Source organism: Daphnia pulex, chromosome 8 (genome assembly GCF_021134715.1).
Source record: "Daphnia pulex isolate KAP4 chromosome 8, ASM2113471v1".
Lineage (NCBI taxonomy): Eukaryota > Metazoa > Arthropoda > Branchiopoda > Diplostraca > Daphniidae > Daphnia > Daphnia pulex.
In genome coordinates this window covers 5,188,996-5,204,976 of record NC_060024.1, presented here as the reverse complement: position 1 = coordinate 5,204,976, position 15,981 = coordinate 5,188,996, and the positions used below count along the sequence as shown (strand labels likewise).

Sequence of the window (15,981 nt, the reverse complement as noted above, 5' to 3'; positions counted from 1 at the left end):
TCGAATATTTTCTTTTGTTTCTTGATCTGCGAATAGGTCACAATATTGCGACGCGTTTAACCCTTGTGAATCTACTTTCGCGAGTAAATCTGTCCCTACGGCAAATTGCCATTCTAACTGTACCGCTGCGGCTTGTCGATTACTCGACATTATGGCTATCATTAAAGGTGTTCTTCCAAAACAACTGTGCTGTTACATTCGCCCCCCTTTTACATAGCTCGAAAATAACGTTAGGCCCTTTGGCCACGGACGCCAAATGCAGCGCAGTGTCTACAGCTACATTGTGCGTTCGGACCTCCGAGCAATGTTCTAATACGTGCTTTAAAATTACTATTGATGGCCCTGCGCACGCAAGGAGTAACAGCGTGTTACCTGCCTTGTCTATGATGTTGGGGTCGGCATCTGCTCGCCACAAAATATCTGTTGCCATCTCATTGCCAATGGCGACTGCAGCAGCCAACGGGCTGCAGCCGTCGTCGTTAGCAATGTTTAAATGGGGCCGTTGTGCTAATAATTTAATAGTCGCAAAATTCATAGATCTAATTGCAACGTGCAGTGGCGTGTTGCCATCTTTTTCTTTTTTGTCAGGCCTATAGCCAATTTGAAGGAAATATTGGACCATACGACTGCTGTCATATCTGACAGCAGCCATAAATGAGGTGTTGCCATCCCGGTCCGTTATTTCCATGTCTATCCTAAATATGTCTCGACTTAACTGTTTCGCTAAATTGGGACTATTGTTAATTGCCAGCAAATGCATCACGGTTCGTCGAGTTGGGGATATTGAAACTCGCGTAAACGTACGCGAGAGAGTCAATCGCCCTCTCTGACGAATTTATTACCGCGTAATGCAGTGCCGTGTTACCTGTTGCGTCCTGGGCGTCGGGATCAGCTCCCAGAGCTGATAATGATGCGATGGCGCGGATTGCGCTGGATTGTGCTGCCACAATCAAAGGGGTCTCCATCCGGTTGTTACGGCAATTTACATTCGGACCCGGTGACACCTTTGCCAGTTCCTTGTAATTGTTTTGCCGGGCCCAACGATGGAGCACTCCATCCTCGTTCAACGGTTCGCAATTGGTATGCGCTTCGTTTACTCTGCGGGGGTCACTCATGTTGTAGCACAGGGGTTAGTTAACTGGGGACAACTTTGACGTACACTGGGCTCGATGAAGTCTTGAGGCACACTGACAAAATCTGTCGAGAACTATCGATCAGTTTTTTGTTAATTTTTTAATTAGTTTGCTGAGGGAGGAGAAATGCGATATCAATTGCGGAATGTGTTTACTTCGAGTATATTGCTGTGTTTCCGATTTTTCTTTTTCTTGGGTGGTTACTCTGTCAGCACATTATTTTGTCCTCGTCTGCGTTCTTGCAACCCCACAGCGAAATGGGTTAGGATTTCTTGCAGCCCTCCTATTCTCGATTTATACTTACATAGAAGAAAAATCACACATATGGTGAAGATGACAACTGAAACTACTGTAATTAATGATGCTTTGATTTTTGCAGCCCAACTGCTGAAATTCCAGAAACGCGATTCCTCTTTTTCGTTGACTAAAATTGCTGACAAGCTTCTTGTATTAGATTCGTGGATTTTATTTACGATTTCGTTGACAGCATTAATTTGTTCGTATTCCGGTCTCTCGAAAATATCGTGGGAATTTAACAAATACTGGGCTTCGTTATCTTCTAGTTCTGTAAACTTTGATGTAAGTTTCAGCGTAGAGAGATGAGCCGTTGGTTGTATTGCACTCCATTCATTATCTTTCCAAATATATAATTTTCCATTTAAATTGATGAAATTATTTGCCCAAAAGCATTCTTCAAAAGGGTGTAGAGAAAAACCATCTTTGCTTATAGTATAGTTTTTAAATTTCGGCTCTGGTCCGCATTTTGTTATTTCCATTCCTACCGAAATATTTTCTAATTTGCACTGTTGCACTAAAAAGTAATCACCGTACATTTTAAGTCGTTGACACATCGGTAGGTTATTTGCACGCGCTGCTAATAGTCCGTTTTGCTCCGCGAGCAGCATTAAAGTATATCTGCGCACTTGTAGATTACCGCAATATATCTTTTTTATTTCTTTTCTAATACGTTTTCACTGACTATGGCCTGGTGTTTCATGAATTGATGATGTTGCAGTAGGAGTGGTTGGCCGTCGTTCATCTTCCGTTTAATAGGAATATTGGGGCAACCAAATATCCATTTTTGAATTTTTTTCTTGATTGCAATCGCTCAATGAAGGCTGTAGGCCTACTCTCGCTGTGAGGCAACCTTCGCGGCTGTCAACCATGCCAGTAATTTCTAACGTCTCGCTGTTCCAGCGAAAATTATTTTTCTGTCTACATTGCGACGATTTCACGTGAAAATAAGTAGGTTTTGGTTTATCCGTCGGGTTGTTTTCTTTTCTTTTTGGAAGAACGGTAGCGAGAATAGTCGATAGCGCATATAACGCCGCTGGCGATATACAATTTGCGTGTACTAATCCCAGTTCTTTATTATTTATAGCAATTTCGTTCCCTATTAAAAGGAAATCGTGTGGTTTTTGACCATCACACGGCGCATTTTCCATTTTTATATCCAGACAAATTTTGATTTCCACATTGTAAATGTGGGTCCAATTCTGTGCTGTTATATGGAGGTATGTAGCGTCAAGATTTTTTAGTTTACGTAATGGTCGTTTGCAAATGTTTTCTATGTTTTCATGATAAAAGAATTCTAACTGAGCTGTGTTATCTACTAATTTAAATGAACTTGGGTCAACTCTTGTGACTAAACCTGTCCCATTTTTTAGTTCTTTCAACCGGCACTGGCCAGATACGTTTGCTTTTGTTGCGTCCCATACAATGATTGAATTGTGATGTTGCACAAAAGACACATCTGAGTTATTTGTTAGAATGCCATATGGGGAACTAATAGGGCAATTTAAGCGATCTTTTCTTAGCGTTATTCTCTGTAGTAGGCAGTTAATTATACCGTATTCTTTTGTCTGCATCCACGCTCCTTCACCCACTGGTAAAGCTGTAAATGCGAAGGAATCTTGCGCCCCTTCCATCCCGTTCTCAAAACATCTGTGGTACTGTACCATTTCCCAACATTCTTTTTCGGCCATAGGCCTAGAAGAGGTCGTAAATGTCGTATCATATCCCCCGAAAAAGAAACCTTCTATTTTCTTTGTTTTTATCCACGTTCTACAGACAAACCCGTCCCAATGCGCGTGTGGCTCTTCTTTAATGAAAAATGTATACTTCTTTATAATGGGTGTTTCAGCTATCGATTCCTGGCAATATGACGGAAGTTCTGCGTCCAGCAAGCCGATTGCCTTGGGAGTTTTGCAGTCGCAAATGGTAATATTTACTCTTGTCACTGTGGCAATCGCGAGTGTTGACAGCAATCCCAGCGCGAGTTTACTGTCCATCTAAAACATTTATATTTATTAATTACTATATCTTTTGGGGGCTTTTATTTTTTCTCTTAGATTATATCTGTATTGAACTACGTTATGTTGTGGGGCAACTCGCGCTTTGGGCTTTGTCACTCTGCCGGGTGCTACAGTGTTAGTAGCCTGAGGGCTTGTTCGGCTTTGGAATTTTTTCATGCGATCGGCATATACTACCATTAGCCTCTTGCCGTCATCTGATATTATTTTATAACTGACGTTGCTTTTCTTTTCCACCACTGTATATGGTCCTTCCCAGCGCATGTTAAATTTTCCGGGCACGATGGCCAACTGTTTAAATAAAATTCTGTCGCCTATTTTGAAATCTACTCTTTTTGCTGTTCTATCATAATAATATTTTTGTTTTTCTTTTGCTTCAATTAATCTATCCTTTGCTATTTTAATCGCGTCGTACCATTGCTGTGAGAAAAGCATGTTAATATCGGTTAAATTTCGGATTCGCGCGGGCGGCATTAAATCGTCCGGTTCTCGCGCTTCTCTTCCATACATTAAGTAAAAAGGACTATATCCTGTGCTTGAATGGACTTCGGTATTATAAACAAAAGCTGCTACATCTAAAAAGTCTGTCCATGTATGGGGGTTGTCTTTAACATAACAAGAAATTATATCGGCAAGCGTTCTATTTGCACGTTCGACCATACCGTCGCACTGGGGCGATAGGCCGACGTTCGAATGGCTTCCACGCCACACTGTTTATATAAACAATCCATTAATTTTGACAAGAAATTTTGGTCTTGATCGGTCAGTACCATTTCTGGCACACCGTGACGCGTTATAATATTTTTATAAAAAGCTTTAGCTATCGATTCTGCTGTACTATCTGGCATTGATGCAACTGTTATATATCTAGTTAAATATTCTTCCATTACTAAAATGTATGTATGATTTTCTGGGCCTGATGGGGTCAATGGGCCTACAATGTCCATAGCCATAAATAGCCATACGTGATCTGGGGGTTGTATTGGGTTTAAAGGGGATTTGTTATCTCCACCAACTTTTCGTTTAGCGCACAATTCGCATTTTCTTATATAATCTCTAATTTCTTTTACCATAAATGGCCATTTAAAACGTCTTTGAATTCTCGCTGTAGTCTTTTTTACGCCTAAATGGCCTGCGAATGGGCTATCATTAAATCTTAATATTTTCTCTCTTAATGATTCTGGTACTAATATTTTCCCTTCGGCCGTGCCGATCAAGCCATTTTTAAATTCTTTTATTTGTTCCTCTTCGTCAAGGTCGTCTTCATAATCATTGATTCCGTTTTCGCTACTTTCCCTTTCGTATTGTTTCCCGTCGGCTACAGCTACTAAATATTCTTCCATGAATTTGTTTCGTCGTTGCTGTTCTTTTACATATTTTTCTTTCGCTTTTTTACAAAATTTATCTTTTTCTTGTTCCTGTAAAAACATTTGGGTGTACGACATTCAGGCCCAGTCATTCAGGCCCGCGACGTTCAGACCCATCTTTTTTTGACGTGCCTTTCAGGCCCAATTTTGACGTCATTCAGGCCCAAGATTTTTTTTAAATAAAATAAAAAAAAATGGGGTGTCTGACGACTTCCACTGGTGAGCATAGTTGCTCCCACACCTGGGCACTACCACTACACGTATACAGTTCACACGCTACTACATAAAACACTTACAGATCCACAAACATAGCTTCGGATATCTCTTTAGAAAGTCTTAGAAGTCGGCCTGGACAAATATGAAGAGAATAAGAAAATTCAAATAAGAATACGGTGAATTGCAATGATATTTCAAAAAGTGGTTTGGTTGAGTGGAAATGAGACCAAACTAATAAGTTGACGACGTCGAGTCCATACCATTCTGCGCCATGTTTCTCCCTCGGTTAACATTATAACGGTGGTCTAATGGTCAAAAGCTCCGGCTTTAGTGTCAAAGAACTGAGGTTCGAGTCTCGGACAAGGCGAGATAGAAATTTCCATTAAATTGAAATTTTTTAAAGACATTTGCACCAGTCACTGCTATATCATGCGGTCACATGCTGCATTACATTGGTCAGTGTCTTGGCAAAACTATACCGACCCATGTTTCCCCGATTTCTAACATTTCACCGGCGGTCTAATGGTCAGCATCCCGGCTTGACAATTCGAAGGGCCGAGGATCGAATGTTGACCGAGCAATTTCAAAATAATTGAAATTTTTAAAAATTTTTAAAAGACAACAGCACCTAGAGCTTCAAAATGAGTGTAATCTAACATTTTTGAAATGTTCGACCACCGATCTTCCACTTCCATTAACTCCGGAAGCTTTTTAAGTTTAATTTGTCAAAATTAAAGTTTATTTTCCTAACATGACCGAGATTCGAGATTCGAACCTCATTCCTTTGGCATGGCAGCACGGATTGCTGACCATTAGACTACCGTTGACCTGTACGAATAAAGGGAATGCATGAGCCTCATGGTAGCTCACCATCGATTAAAGACATTGACTAATGTAATGCAACATGTGATCGCATGATATAGCAATGACTGGTGCAGTTGTCATTATAAAATTTAAAAATTTCAATTATTTCGAAATTTCTATTTCGACTTTTTCCAATACATTTAACTGTGAAAAACATAAAAATTATATTGGGCCTGAATGACATTCAAGTCCGCCTTTCAGGCCCAATTTTTGTTTGCCCAATAAAAGTGGGCCTGAAAGACGCGGGCCTGAATGACCGGGCCTGAACGTCGTACACCCCTTTTAAAGAAACCTTCCCACTAATATGATTGCGTTTTGACTTCTTCCACTTTGGGTGACGATATTCAGAGTTTGAAACCATCTAACAAGCATTACTACCACATGAATTTAAATTAGTTCAAACCAAGAAGTTCAATCACCCCTGTAAAGTTATGATTGCTACTGATGCTATTAACATAAAATTGAATCTGAATATTGGCCGCGTTTTATTTAATTCTCTCATAAAACCTACGATCAATAAAAAACGGAAGAAAGAGATGGTGAAAATGATAAACAGAAATGGATTATTTTTCAACACGACCCTTGTGTTACATTTGAATTCATTTATTCAAATACAAAATTGAATAAATAAATCGGAAATTATTTAACATTACACACTGTAAAATTCTCACTAAAAAAACAACAACAATGACGCCATGACGGACATTTGACAGAATACAGTGTCGAAACACACACTAGAGGGCAGAGGATAGCAGGATCCCGCCAAAGTGCATTATTTCAAATAGTTTCACTACCCAACACTCTTTTCCTTCTGAAATTTTCACACAATGAGTGGGACTAAATGATGATAAAAAAAGACATGAGAAGTAAGACTAATCAGAGAACTAACTATTTTAATTTAGCATCTGTTAAAAAAACCGAAAATAAATAATAAAAATCTCGAAGGCGCCACGAAGGGGCATTTTTCGTCTTCTATACAACCCCGAATGTTTCGTATTGCGATACGATACAAATATTTCGGGTTTGGGAACCCAAGATCCCAGTTGCCGAGAATTTAGGGCGTTTAACCCTGAAATAGTTGGGAAGTTTTTTAACAGTGGGATTGGAGATAAAAATAAAAATAAGTTGGGCTGAGTTGTCATTGTTAAACACACACAAAAAAAAAACAGAATGATAACGACCTAAACACGCAATTCCGAGTCTTTTCGAACCCTGCGCGTCACAGGCAGAATCAAGTGAGTATCAAAGTTGTGTGTTTCAAGACTCACAGCACAAGCCTAACGATCTGCAACCAATAGGCCTAAAAGGGGGCAAATCATACGCGCCCAGTAAGTTTAAAAAGGCAGTGCAACACTTACTTGTGGGTGACGAGGTGATTTGTGCGAAGACTGGAATGTGATGAGTGTTGGCCGTTGGGCAATTGAAATCCCGCGACAAATAGAAAACAATTTGAGTTGAAGTTTTTTAAAACAAAATTTAACACACGAAATTTTCTAGTTTCCAGTCAAAACGCATAGCTTGATTAATTGATTTACATGTGGTTTGTTCAACAAAATTAATGCAATATTTCTAACCGGCAAGGTTTGAGAGAATAATCAATCACTGATTTCATTTTGAAAAAGTCTAAATTTTGTGTCGCAAAAGAATAACAACGGAATTAATTAGGGAGGAGCATAAAAGAAGCGCATCGAATAGATTCCGCCATGCCAATTTCTTCACGAACAATGGTGGCATTAATGCCACCAGTGCCAAACTTTCGCAGAACTAAGTTCTGCGAAAGTTTGTCAGTCAAAACTTCCCAAATGAGACAAATTCATCAAGCTTTTACCAAACAAACGATTAAAGATCACAGAAAGAGCTATAGCACATTATGCAATAATTCCAATCAGCAACACTTGTCTATCGATATTGTAGGCCTATTGTGGGAGGGGATCCAATTGTGTAATTAACATATTATATTGTATATTATATTGTATATATTGTATAAATAACATTTATTTATTTTGATTAAATACCATATCAAAATTCTACCAAGGAACCAAATATGGAGGTTGGAATATTACCAAAAAAGGAATTTCTTCCCTACTTAATGTAACGGATGGTGATTGATTATCAAATTTAAAAAATAAAAAAATAAATAAAAATGAAAATTTTCAAACAATTTTTGGGAAACGAACTCGTTGACCCCATCCATTGTTGATAAACTAATTTAATTCAGCAAGAATCTGATCGAAAAGCATGAATTTGAAACATTCTATCATATGAAGAATACAGTATCAAGATTTTCCAGCTGCACGAACAATAAGTTCCATCTATGGAAACGACTTGAATTCAAACAGTTGATTTCCAAAATTTTTAGAAGAAAAGCACCAGCAAAAAGTTTGATTTAAAAAGTGCCAGTCAGAAATTTCCATTAGGGAACACTGGAGTAAGTCGGGACGGTTTTCGTTTTCCTCCCATATCTCCCAATTTAATCACCCTACTTTTTTTTTTTACATTTTTATGTATTTAACATGTAAAGGTACCCCCCTCCCCATATTTTGAATGTACGAAATTGTGACGCTTTTCGCCAATTTAGGGGTTTTAAGCACCAATCTAATTTTTTTCAAATTTTACTACAACTATTTTGGGAAAATTACCCCCAAATTTTTGGGCATGGTATCGCATCGATTCAAAAGTCAAAGGTGGACGACCCAAATTTAAGACGAAAAATTTATTTTACCTTTCATTCCTCAACCGTTCGTCGTACTACCATGAAATTTGGTTTTAAGATGTGCATTACTAACATCTACATCTCCTGATTTTTTCAATATTTTATTGCAATTCTAACCCATCAAGAAATCAATTGAGCCAACATACCCAAACGCCAGATCGCCCCACTCTCCCCTAAACCGTTTACCCGTAGGAGACGGCTAAAGTGTTCAAAAATTTGTGGGAGGTGCCTTTATTGAGGGGTTAGTGAGGACACCATGGTGAGTGGGGTGGGACGTTTGCTTTATAAGCCTTAAAATTAAAAATGAAAAAAAAAATGAAATCGTGTTTCCCTATATCTATTCTACATGTCTGTAAAAAAAATTATGAATTATCGTGTAAATTGAGATTTACATTTTATGAAAAAAATAGCTTAGCTACGCCCGATTTGAGGGCGGAGCTCCCTGCCCATCTCAACTGCAGTAAAATTTGCTGTCCCAAATTCCCGATAACCTCTCTTTTTTTTAAATGTCCATATTTCCTAAAATAATGGGTCTAAAATTCCAATTTTTTTAAACGATAAAGAAATAACCAAAGTTTCTTTCCATATAAATATAGTATGCATTTTTTTGTATTTTTCCCGTTATACCTTTTATGGCGGCAAACAATTTTTTCATCGAAAAGCCGTTTTTTTTAATTTTGTCAACAACTCCTACAGCTATTGACAAAAACACACCAAACTTTAACCCTGATTAGATAACCTGTTATTACATGTTACACAAAAATTTTTTTTTAATTAATTAAAATTTTTATTTTCCCCCTCACTGTCCCTCTTGACCCGATGTCCCGGGATAATCCAGTCTCCCCTACCCGATGACCCCGTGTACTTGTACAGTGTACACTCGATTTTGCTACTCCAGCACACTTTCGATACATTTGATTGCTCAATCAATCAAAAACAAATTGTGGCAGCGATCTCTTGCCAAAAAGCAAACGGCTTAAAAAAAATTATAAAATCAATAGCTCAGTTCCGAGTATTTTGGATCCTTGGATCAGAGGCTTGTTAAAGGAGAATCAAAGTTGTGTGTTTCAAGAGTCACGACACAATCCCAAACGATCTTGAACCGATAAAAGAGAGGAAGGCTTATACGCTTAACCAATCCCGTGTCAGTATGTATAGAAAGAAGTGTAAGACTCACTTTGATATGATCTGGGAAGTTGTGTGCTTGATGACTGGAAGGTGATGTGAGGCGGCCCAGTGATATCCTAAGCTAAATAATAAAAAGTAAAACCATTTTGGCTCCATTTTATCAAGAAAATTGTAGGAGTTAGAACAAACAAATATTTGATAACTATAAAATCAAAATCTGAAGTGGTCGTTCGAGCACCTTTGCACGGATGTCAAGATAATGTCAACAAAAAGACTCAATCTGGATAGATTCACGATCCTACTTCTAAACAGTTCTATCAATAAACGAAATAGCTAACACGGCAATCAGTTTGTAAAATTACGTCTGAGGCAGTCTCAGTGGAAGTACAAATTATCAGTTATTATTATTAACTATAAAATGAAGTATTATGAAATAATAATTAATTATGCAAGCCGCTTCCTGTAAAACAAAATGTCCCAGCCAACAGGAAAAGGATTGTTGTACGTAGATTACCACCTTTCTGTTGGTAACAGCTATTTGACGCTATAGCTATAGATAATGCAAAATGTTGATTTAGACGCCACCTTAGTTTTGTGAAAAAACGGCAGACATCAATTTCAAAAAAGGAGTTTGAAAAACCACAAGATGGAAATGAGTTAATAGATGGGGGGGGGTAATGTTGAAGATGGAATGAAATGACTATAATGAGGCGAAAAGGAAAAGCTGTTTTTGAATAACCTTGGGTTAATCAGCGTGATATTCAATTCGATGACTCTTAAAATTTCTTTTCTGGTTTTTAATTCATTCGGCAATAACCTGAATTCTACATACTCAATCACCTACACTAAACAATCATTAACTCCTGCACACACAGGGAAAGAGTTCCCGGTAGAGATAACCAAAAACGGTTGGAAATATTTCAACATTCACTCGTCTTCATCAACTTCACATGCAAATACCAGTTTTCAATATGGAACTGTAAAGCAATGTCATTCGTCATATCTCTTATCGAGAAATATATCATTATAAGTTTGTTTACCGACGCCATTAAAAAAAATATTAATCAGGTATTTCTTGTTTCCAAATAGGCAAATCTCAAGAAAACGACAAGTGGTCTACACGTTACTTTCGGATCCCATAATTCATTCAGACAAACTCCCGCTCTAAATCAACCAAAAAAAACTCTGCCCTCACAATTTTTCCTGCTTTCCTCTTGTTGCTCCATCGTTTTCGAAGCTATTCGTGCAGGGTACACAATATTTTCCATTGTTAAGAATCTATGTACATAATACGACTTTAAAGAAAGTAATCCTCATTTAAATGGGCACTCATCTGCTATACTACTGATAAAGAAGCAAATAAATTTCGTGACATTAAGCAGGTTAACCGAAAAAGAAAAAAAGTTGATTCTTCAAGGCTATCAACAAATTATAGTGACGACGATTTACTGAACAAAAACACAAAGATCAGAAAGGTCACGAGAACTGCAGACTATGACAACAGAAGATGTATCGACCAGTGCACAACTTCATCCGTCCCTTAAATGGACCGATTCAGTTAAATTTTTATCAATTTTTGTTCCATATAAAGCAAAATAGGGTGTGGACAAATTGAAGAATTATTGAATGCACAAGGGCATAAGGAAATCAGTTTATCAATTTTATTTGTTATAAGGCAACCACACGGCAATGTAAAATCCGCATTATATAAAAGACGACAATTTCCTCAGTTTTCCATCATTCGTCGCTAAATCTACGATCCACTACAAGCATCGCACTGTCGCAGCCTTCGCTACCATGAAGAAAAAGGTAATTTAAAAAATCATCACTTTTTTTTTTACTTTGCTGGTTCTACTCGTAAATGTCTTTGTTAAAATTGCTCACTGAATTCACTTTTTAGATTATTATGATCTTTGTCTCCTTGACGACCTACGTTTCGACTTCCTCTGCCGAGCAACCAACCACTTGGACCAGCCCTTACTTTAACTACCATTACAACAACCCACTGACCCTGCCTACCCAGAAGGCTTCCGCCAACGAAATGGTGGGCAATCAAAAAGTATTCACTAATTACGACGACCACAGTATCCAAAACACTTTAAGCTCTCATGTCGTATTATTAACAACATGTCTAAGGGATTTGAAAAGTAAGTTAAAAAAAATAGTTTGCAATGGTAATTCGGATATAATACGTTTAAAAACTATTTTCAGCCACGAAAGCCGATTTGGTACACACACATTCCGAAGTCGAAACTGTGAAAAAGGAGTTGAAAGAGTTGAAAGGTGATTTGTAATTATTTTCATTCACAAAGGAATAATAACTGAACATTTGGAATAACCCCATTTATTTCTTAGAGAATTCCCAATTTACCTCGACGTCAACTCAACTTTTGGCCAATGTTGTGGCCACGATCGAAAATATGAAAAAAGAGATGACTGGTATCGTCCACAAAAACGATTTGGCACAGACTACGCAACGCTTGGACGAAACTGATACCGTCGTTGAAATCGTAAAGAAGGAATTGAAAGGTAATTTGTTTTAAAATTTGCAAAAGAAAAAAACATTACAGATGCGACGTCATTACATCAATTTCTCTATGCGCTAAATTAACAGCTACGCAAGCCGATGTGACACAAAAACATACTGTCGTCGAAAACCTAAAAATTGAGTTGACCCATCTTATGACAACATACGATAATTTGAAAAAAGAGATGAATGGTAACGTCCAACAAATAGGCCTAAGCAGTTTTTAAAACAGATGAACAGAAACTTTAATTAAACTCAATTTGTTTACCAGCGAGCGCTGCTACTAACATCGGACGAATGCCCAAGTCTCGTGACGATCTCCAGAAAATTGGCCACCGGAAAAGCGGATTTTTCATGGTCGTCGGTGACAAAACAGTCGACAACGTCTACTGCGATTTTACGAAACCAGTCAATGATGCAGGTATGCCGCTTACTGATCTAGTAAAAGAAATATGCAAATCTGCAAATTCAAATTAATTTACAATTCTGATGGTTGTAGGTTTTCAAAAGCTGATGGGCTACTTCGACGTCAAAACATCGCCCGTTTATTTTCACGCCCAACGAAACTCATCCTATCACAAGAATCTCAACGCTCCTATTCCATTCGATTTGTTTAGATTAAACTTGAGGAATGCCATTAACACTTCCGGAATATTCGTCGCTCCTTAACCCGGCAAATACCTTTTCGCTTACTCGGGATTGAGTGAGGACAAATCAGTTGCAAGAGTAAAGTTACAAGTGAAAACTGATACAGCGGATTGGTCAAGAGTAGGACAGGCGTGGGGTGAATTTGGAATTCAAACATTTTCTCTACGATCAATTTTGGAACTTGCTAAGGGCAACCAAATTAGACTTATGTTATTAGAAGGGGCAATACGTGACCACGCATCACATTATACCAATTTTATCGGCCAGTTACTAGAGGAAGACATAATTTAGTAAATTTGAAACAAACCAAGCAAAACGGATTTTTATTTCGTAAGCATTTGCATTCTTCTAATAATTCCTTTTAAAACAACCCAAGCTTTTTAAAAAATTACCTTAGCTATTATTGTCAAAATGTTAAGATGTCGAGTATGTTAAGATATCGAGTATGGTCTGGGAATAATTACAAATTTAAAAAAAGTTGTGTTGCTACAATTATCTTTTTTTTAAGAACCACCGCGCCTATCCGTAACCTATTAAAATCTTCCAATAAAAGAATTCCAGTTGATGCGAGTTGATGCCAAACAAACAGTTATAAACGCTCTTATTCTCGACTTTTGACTAATTATACCATAGAAAAAAAACAACCCAGTTTCAAATTCGATCAAAAAACCGAAAATTGGTCATTTACCAAACAACCTCGTGAAATCAAATTGACTTATTTAGTTATTTCATGGGACCCGGAAATCTTGTCGATAGAACAATAAAGCCTGTCTTTATATAAATTACAGCTTATCCCGTCAGATAATGTGAAAACAACCGAATGTCACGGTAGCAAGACATGTAGGGGAGAGTGGGGCTAAAAGGCCTAGGGACAGGTCGCTCTTTTCTAATTATTTAGCTCTGTATTTAATTTAAAACATTAAGCTTTCAACCATATGTGCATCATTATAATGCGCACTAATATTGGAAGTTTCAATAATCTATGAAAAGCCGTTCTGAAGATATAAAGTAAAAACATTTTTGACTTTTCTTATGTAAGATTTTTCGAAAAGTTTTTTTATATAATTTCTTTTGGAATAACGATAGAAATATTTAAAAATACTAGTACCACTACTACGAGAGAATTTTATCCTATTTCGACTATATTTAAAGGCGTAAACAGAAAAATAAATTATAGTGGCTTAAAAAATATTTTGTGTAGACGACCTTCTTGGGGCTATTTCTGCCTTTCGCCGTAGGGCTAGTTGGCTTATGGAAAATTGCTATTGCTGAGAATAACTGAATTTTTGAATTAGCTCAAATTACTTATGGATATTAAAAACTAACCAAGGGAATTATATAAAAACCACCCTGAAAAAATAAATCATTGTTATTATGATTTATTTGATCAAAATCAAGGTTTCAAATCAACCCCCGTATCGGCTGTTCCCCATTAGAGTTATAGGGAAAGCCATCTAGCCCCCACCCCCCCCCCTTGAAGGGGCATGTTGCGTCATTTTTTTATTACTTTAATAACGCTGGAATTATAACTAATGAAATTTTTAAAAAATATGTTCAAGATAAAAGAATTTTTGCTCTTTTTTTTAAGACCAAAAGATATCAAAAAGGTATTGAGGGGGAATGGGAGAGAAAATAAAAAAATGTGTGCCAACCCTTACTACTCTCCTCTACTGTATTATGCTAGTCACTTTCAATAGATAAGAAAAGCAACTGGCTCAGAAAATTTAAGCATTAGGACAAATCAACTTTGAAATAGAGATGAATCTGACTATATGTCAGCGTTAACAAACCAATGAGAAGGTAATATCTCGTCCTGTTAAGCTCAAGCGGACTGTGTATGGAATAACACACAAAAAGGACCCGTCTTCAGTCAAGCCCGGTGCACTAAATTTATAATCTTCAAAGTTGAACGAAAAAAAGGCTCCAACACGTTCAAACCAGTTTTGACGCCACATTAGGACCCTACGCAAACAGAGGACAGCCGACGGACAATGAAATCCACTAAGATGAACTTCGTTAAAATTGGGTCAATTTGCAAAAAGGAACAAAAAAAGTAGCATTTTGCGCCGCAAAAAAATATTGCGCTGAGCATGCAAAATTTAACTTTCAAAAGTAGGGGAGAGGGGGGCTAGTTGGCAGGTGGGGTAAGTTGGCATTTTGCTAGTTAGACCCCTTACAGACCAAAACAAATCAAGTCTTTTACAACAAATATGAAAGACAACACCCACATTACTCATACGAAATTTCAAAAGTATACGACTTCCCCAACAGGAGTTATAGCAAAAAGAAAAAAAACGGCAAAAAGTTTTTTGGGCCTCTCAGCACTTTTCATTTTTCTCATAGTATAATACTCTAACAGTGTCAGAAAACCCAAGCAAACAAGAATTAATGTTTGTCTTATTTTTAAAATAAACCTGATATTTCTACATTAAAAAGTTATTTAGTTATCAATTTATTTGTTCGAAAAGCACCCTGTTGGGTTAGTTGGCAGAAATTTGGAGGGCATGTTGGCATATAGATTTCTTACGAGATGCTGAGTTGCAAGTTTTCAAAATTCAACATAGAAATTTTGGAGCAATGGAGAATCGTCACTTGCCAACTTACCCCGTAGGTGGGGCAAGTTGGCAGACTTTTTTTTGGCAGTTTTTCTCAATTTAACAATTTCGTGTAAATGAACATTGTAACCAAATACGATCAATTCATAGAGAATTGAAATCTGAATCTGATTCAATCATTCAATTTGCAAAACGTGTGGTCAAAAAATTCAAATAAATTCACAAAAAGTGACCCTGCCAACTAGCCTTCCTCTCCCCTATAACTGAGAATAAATTAGTAAACAACAAACTTATCAGAGAAAAAGGAGACTTGCTTATCGGCGAGTTTTGGGAATAGTACTCGATGATCGTTGACATCTTTTGCTGGCTAACTAAAGTCAGCAATCAGTAGCTGTCGATGTACACGAAACACAAAATAAATGATCACATGTTCGTGATTACACATTCTGTGTCCTGTCTTTTCAGAGAAACTAGTTCCTCATCAGATAAACCGAAATGGTTGTAGCTTGTAGGGCGAG

The 15,981-nt window shown here is 37.4% G+C and overlaps 2 protein-coding genes across 2 annotated transcripts in view; one reads left to right on the top strand and one right to left on the bottom strand.

Annotated features, from left to right (window-relative positions):
- The window catches only part of LOC124199363, a 100,212-nt gene that overhangs the window by 24,995 nt on the left and 59,236 nt on the right, over positions 1-15,981 (bottom strand). The window lies entirely within an intron of this gene.
- Positions 11,480-13,375, top strand: LOC124199359. Its single transcript, XM_046595172.1, has 7 exons — positions 11,480-11,542; positions 11,634-11,880; positions 11,945-12,016; positions 12,089-12,262; positions 12,348-12,452; positions 12,532-12,681; positions 12,760-13,375. Exons 1-7 carry the CDS (start codon positions 11,531-11,533, stop codon positions 12,927-12,929), a joined length of 930 nt encoding a protein of 309 aa, XP_046451128.1. The 5' UTR covers positions 11,480-11,530; the 3' UTR covers positions 12,930-13,375.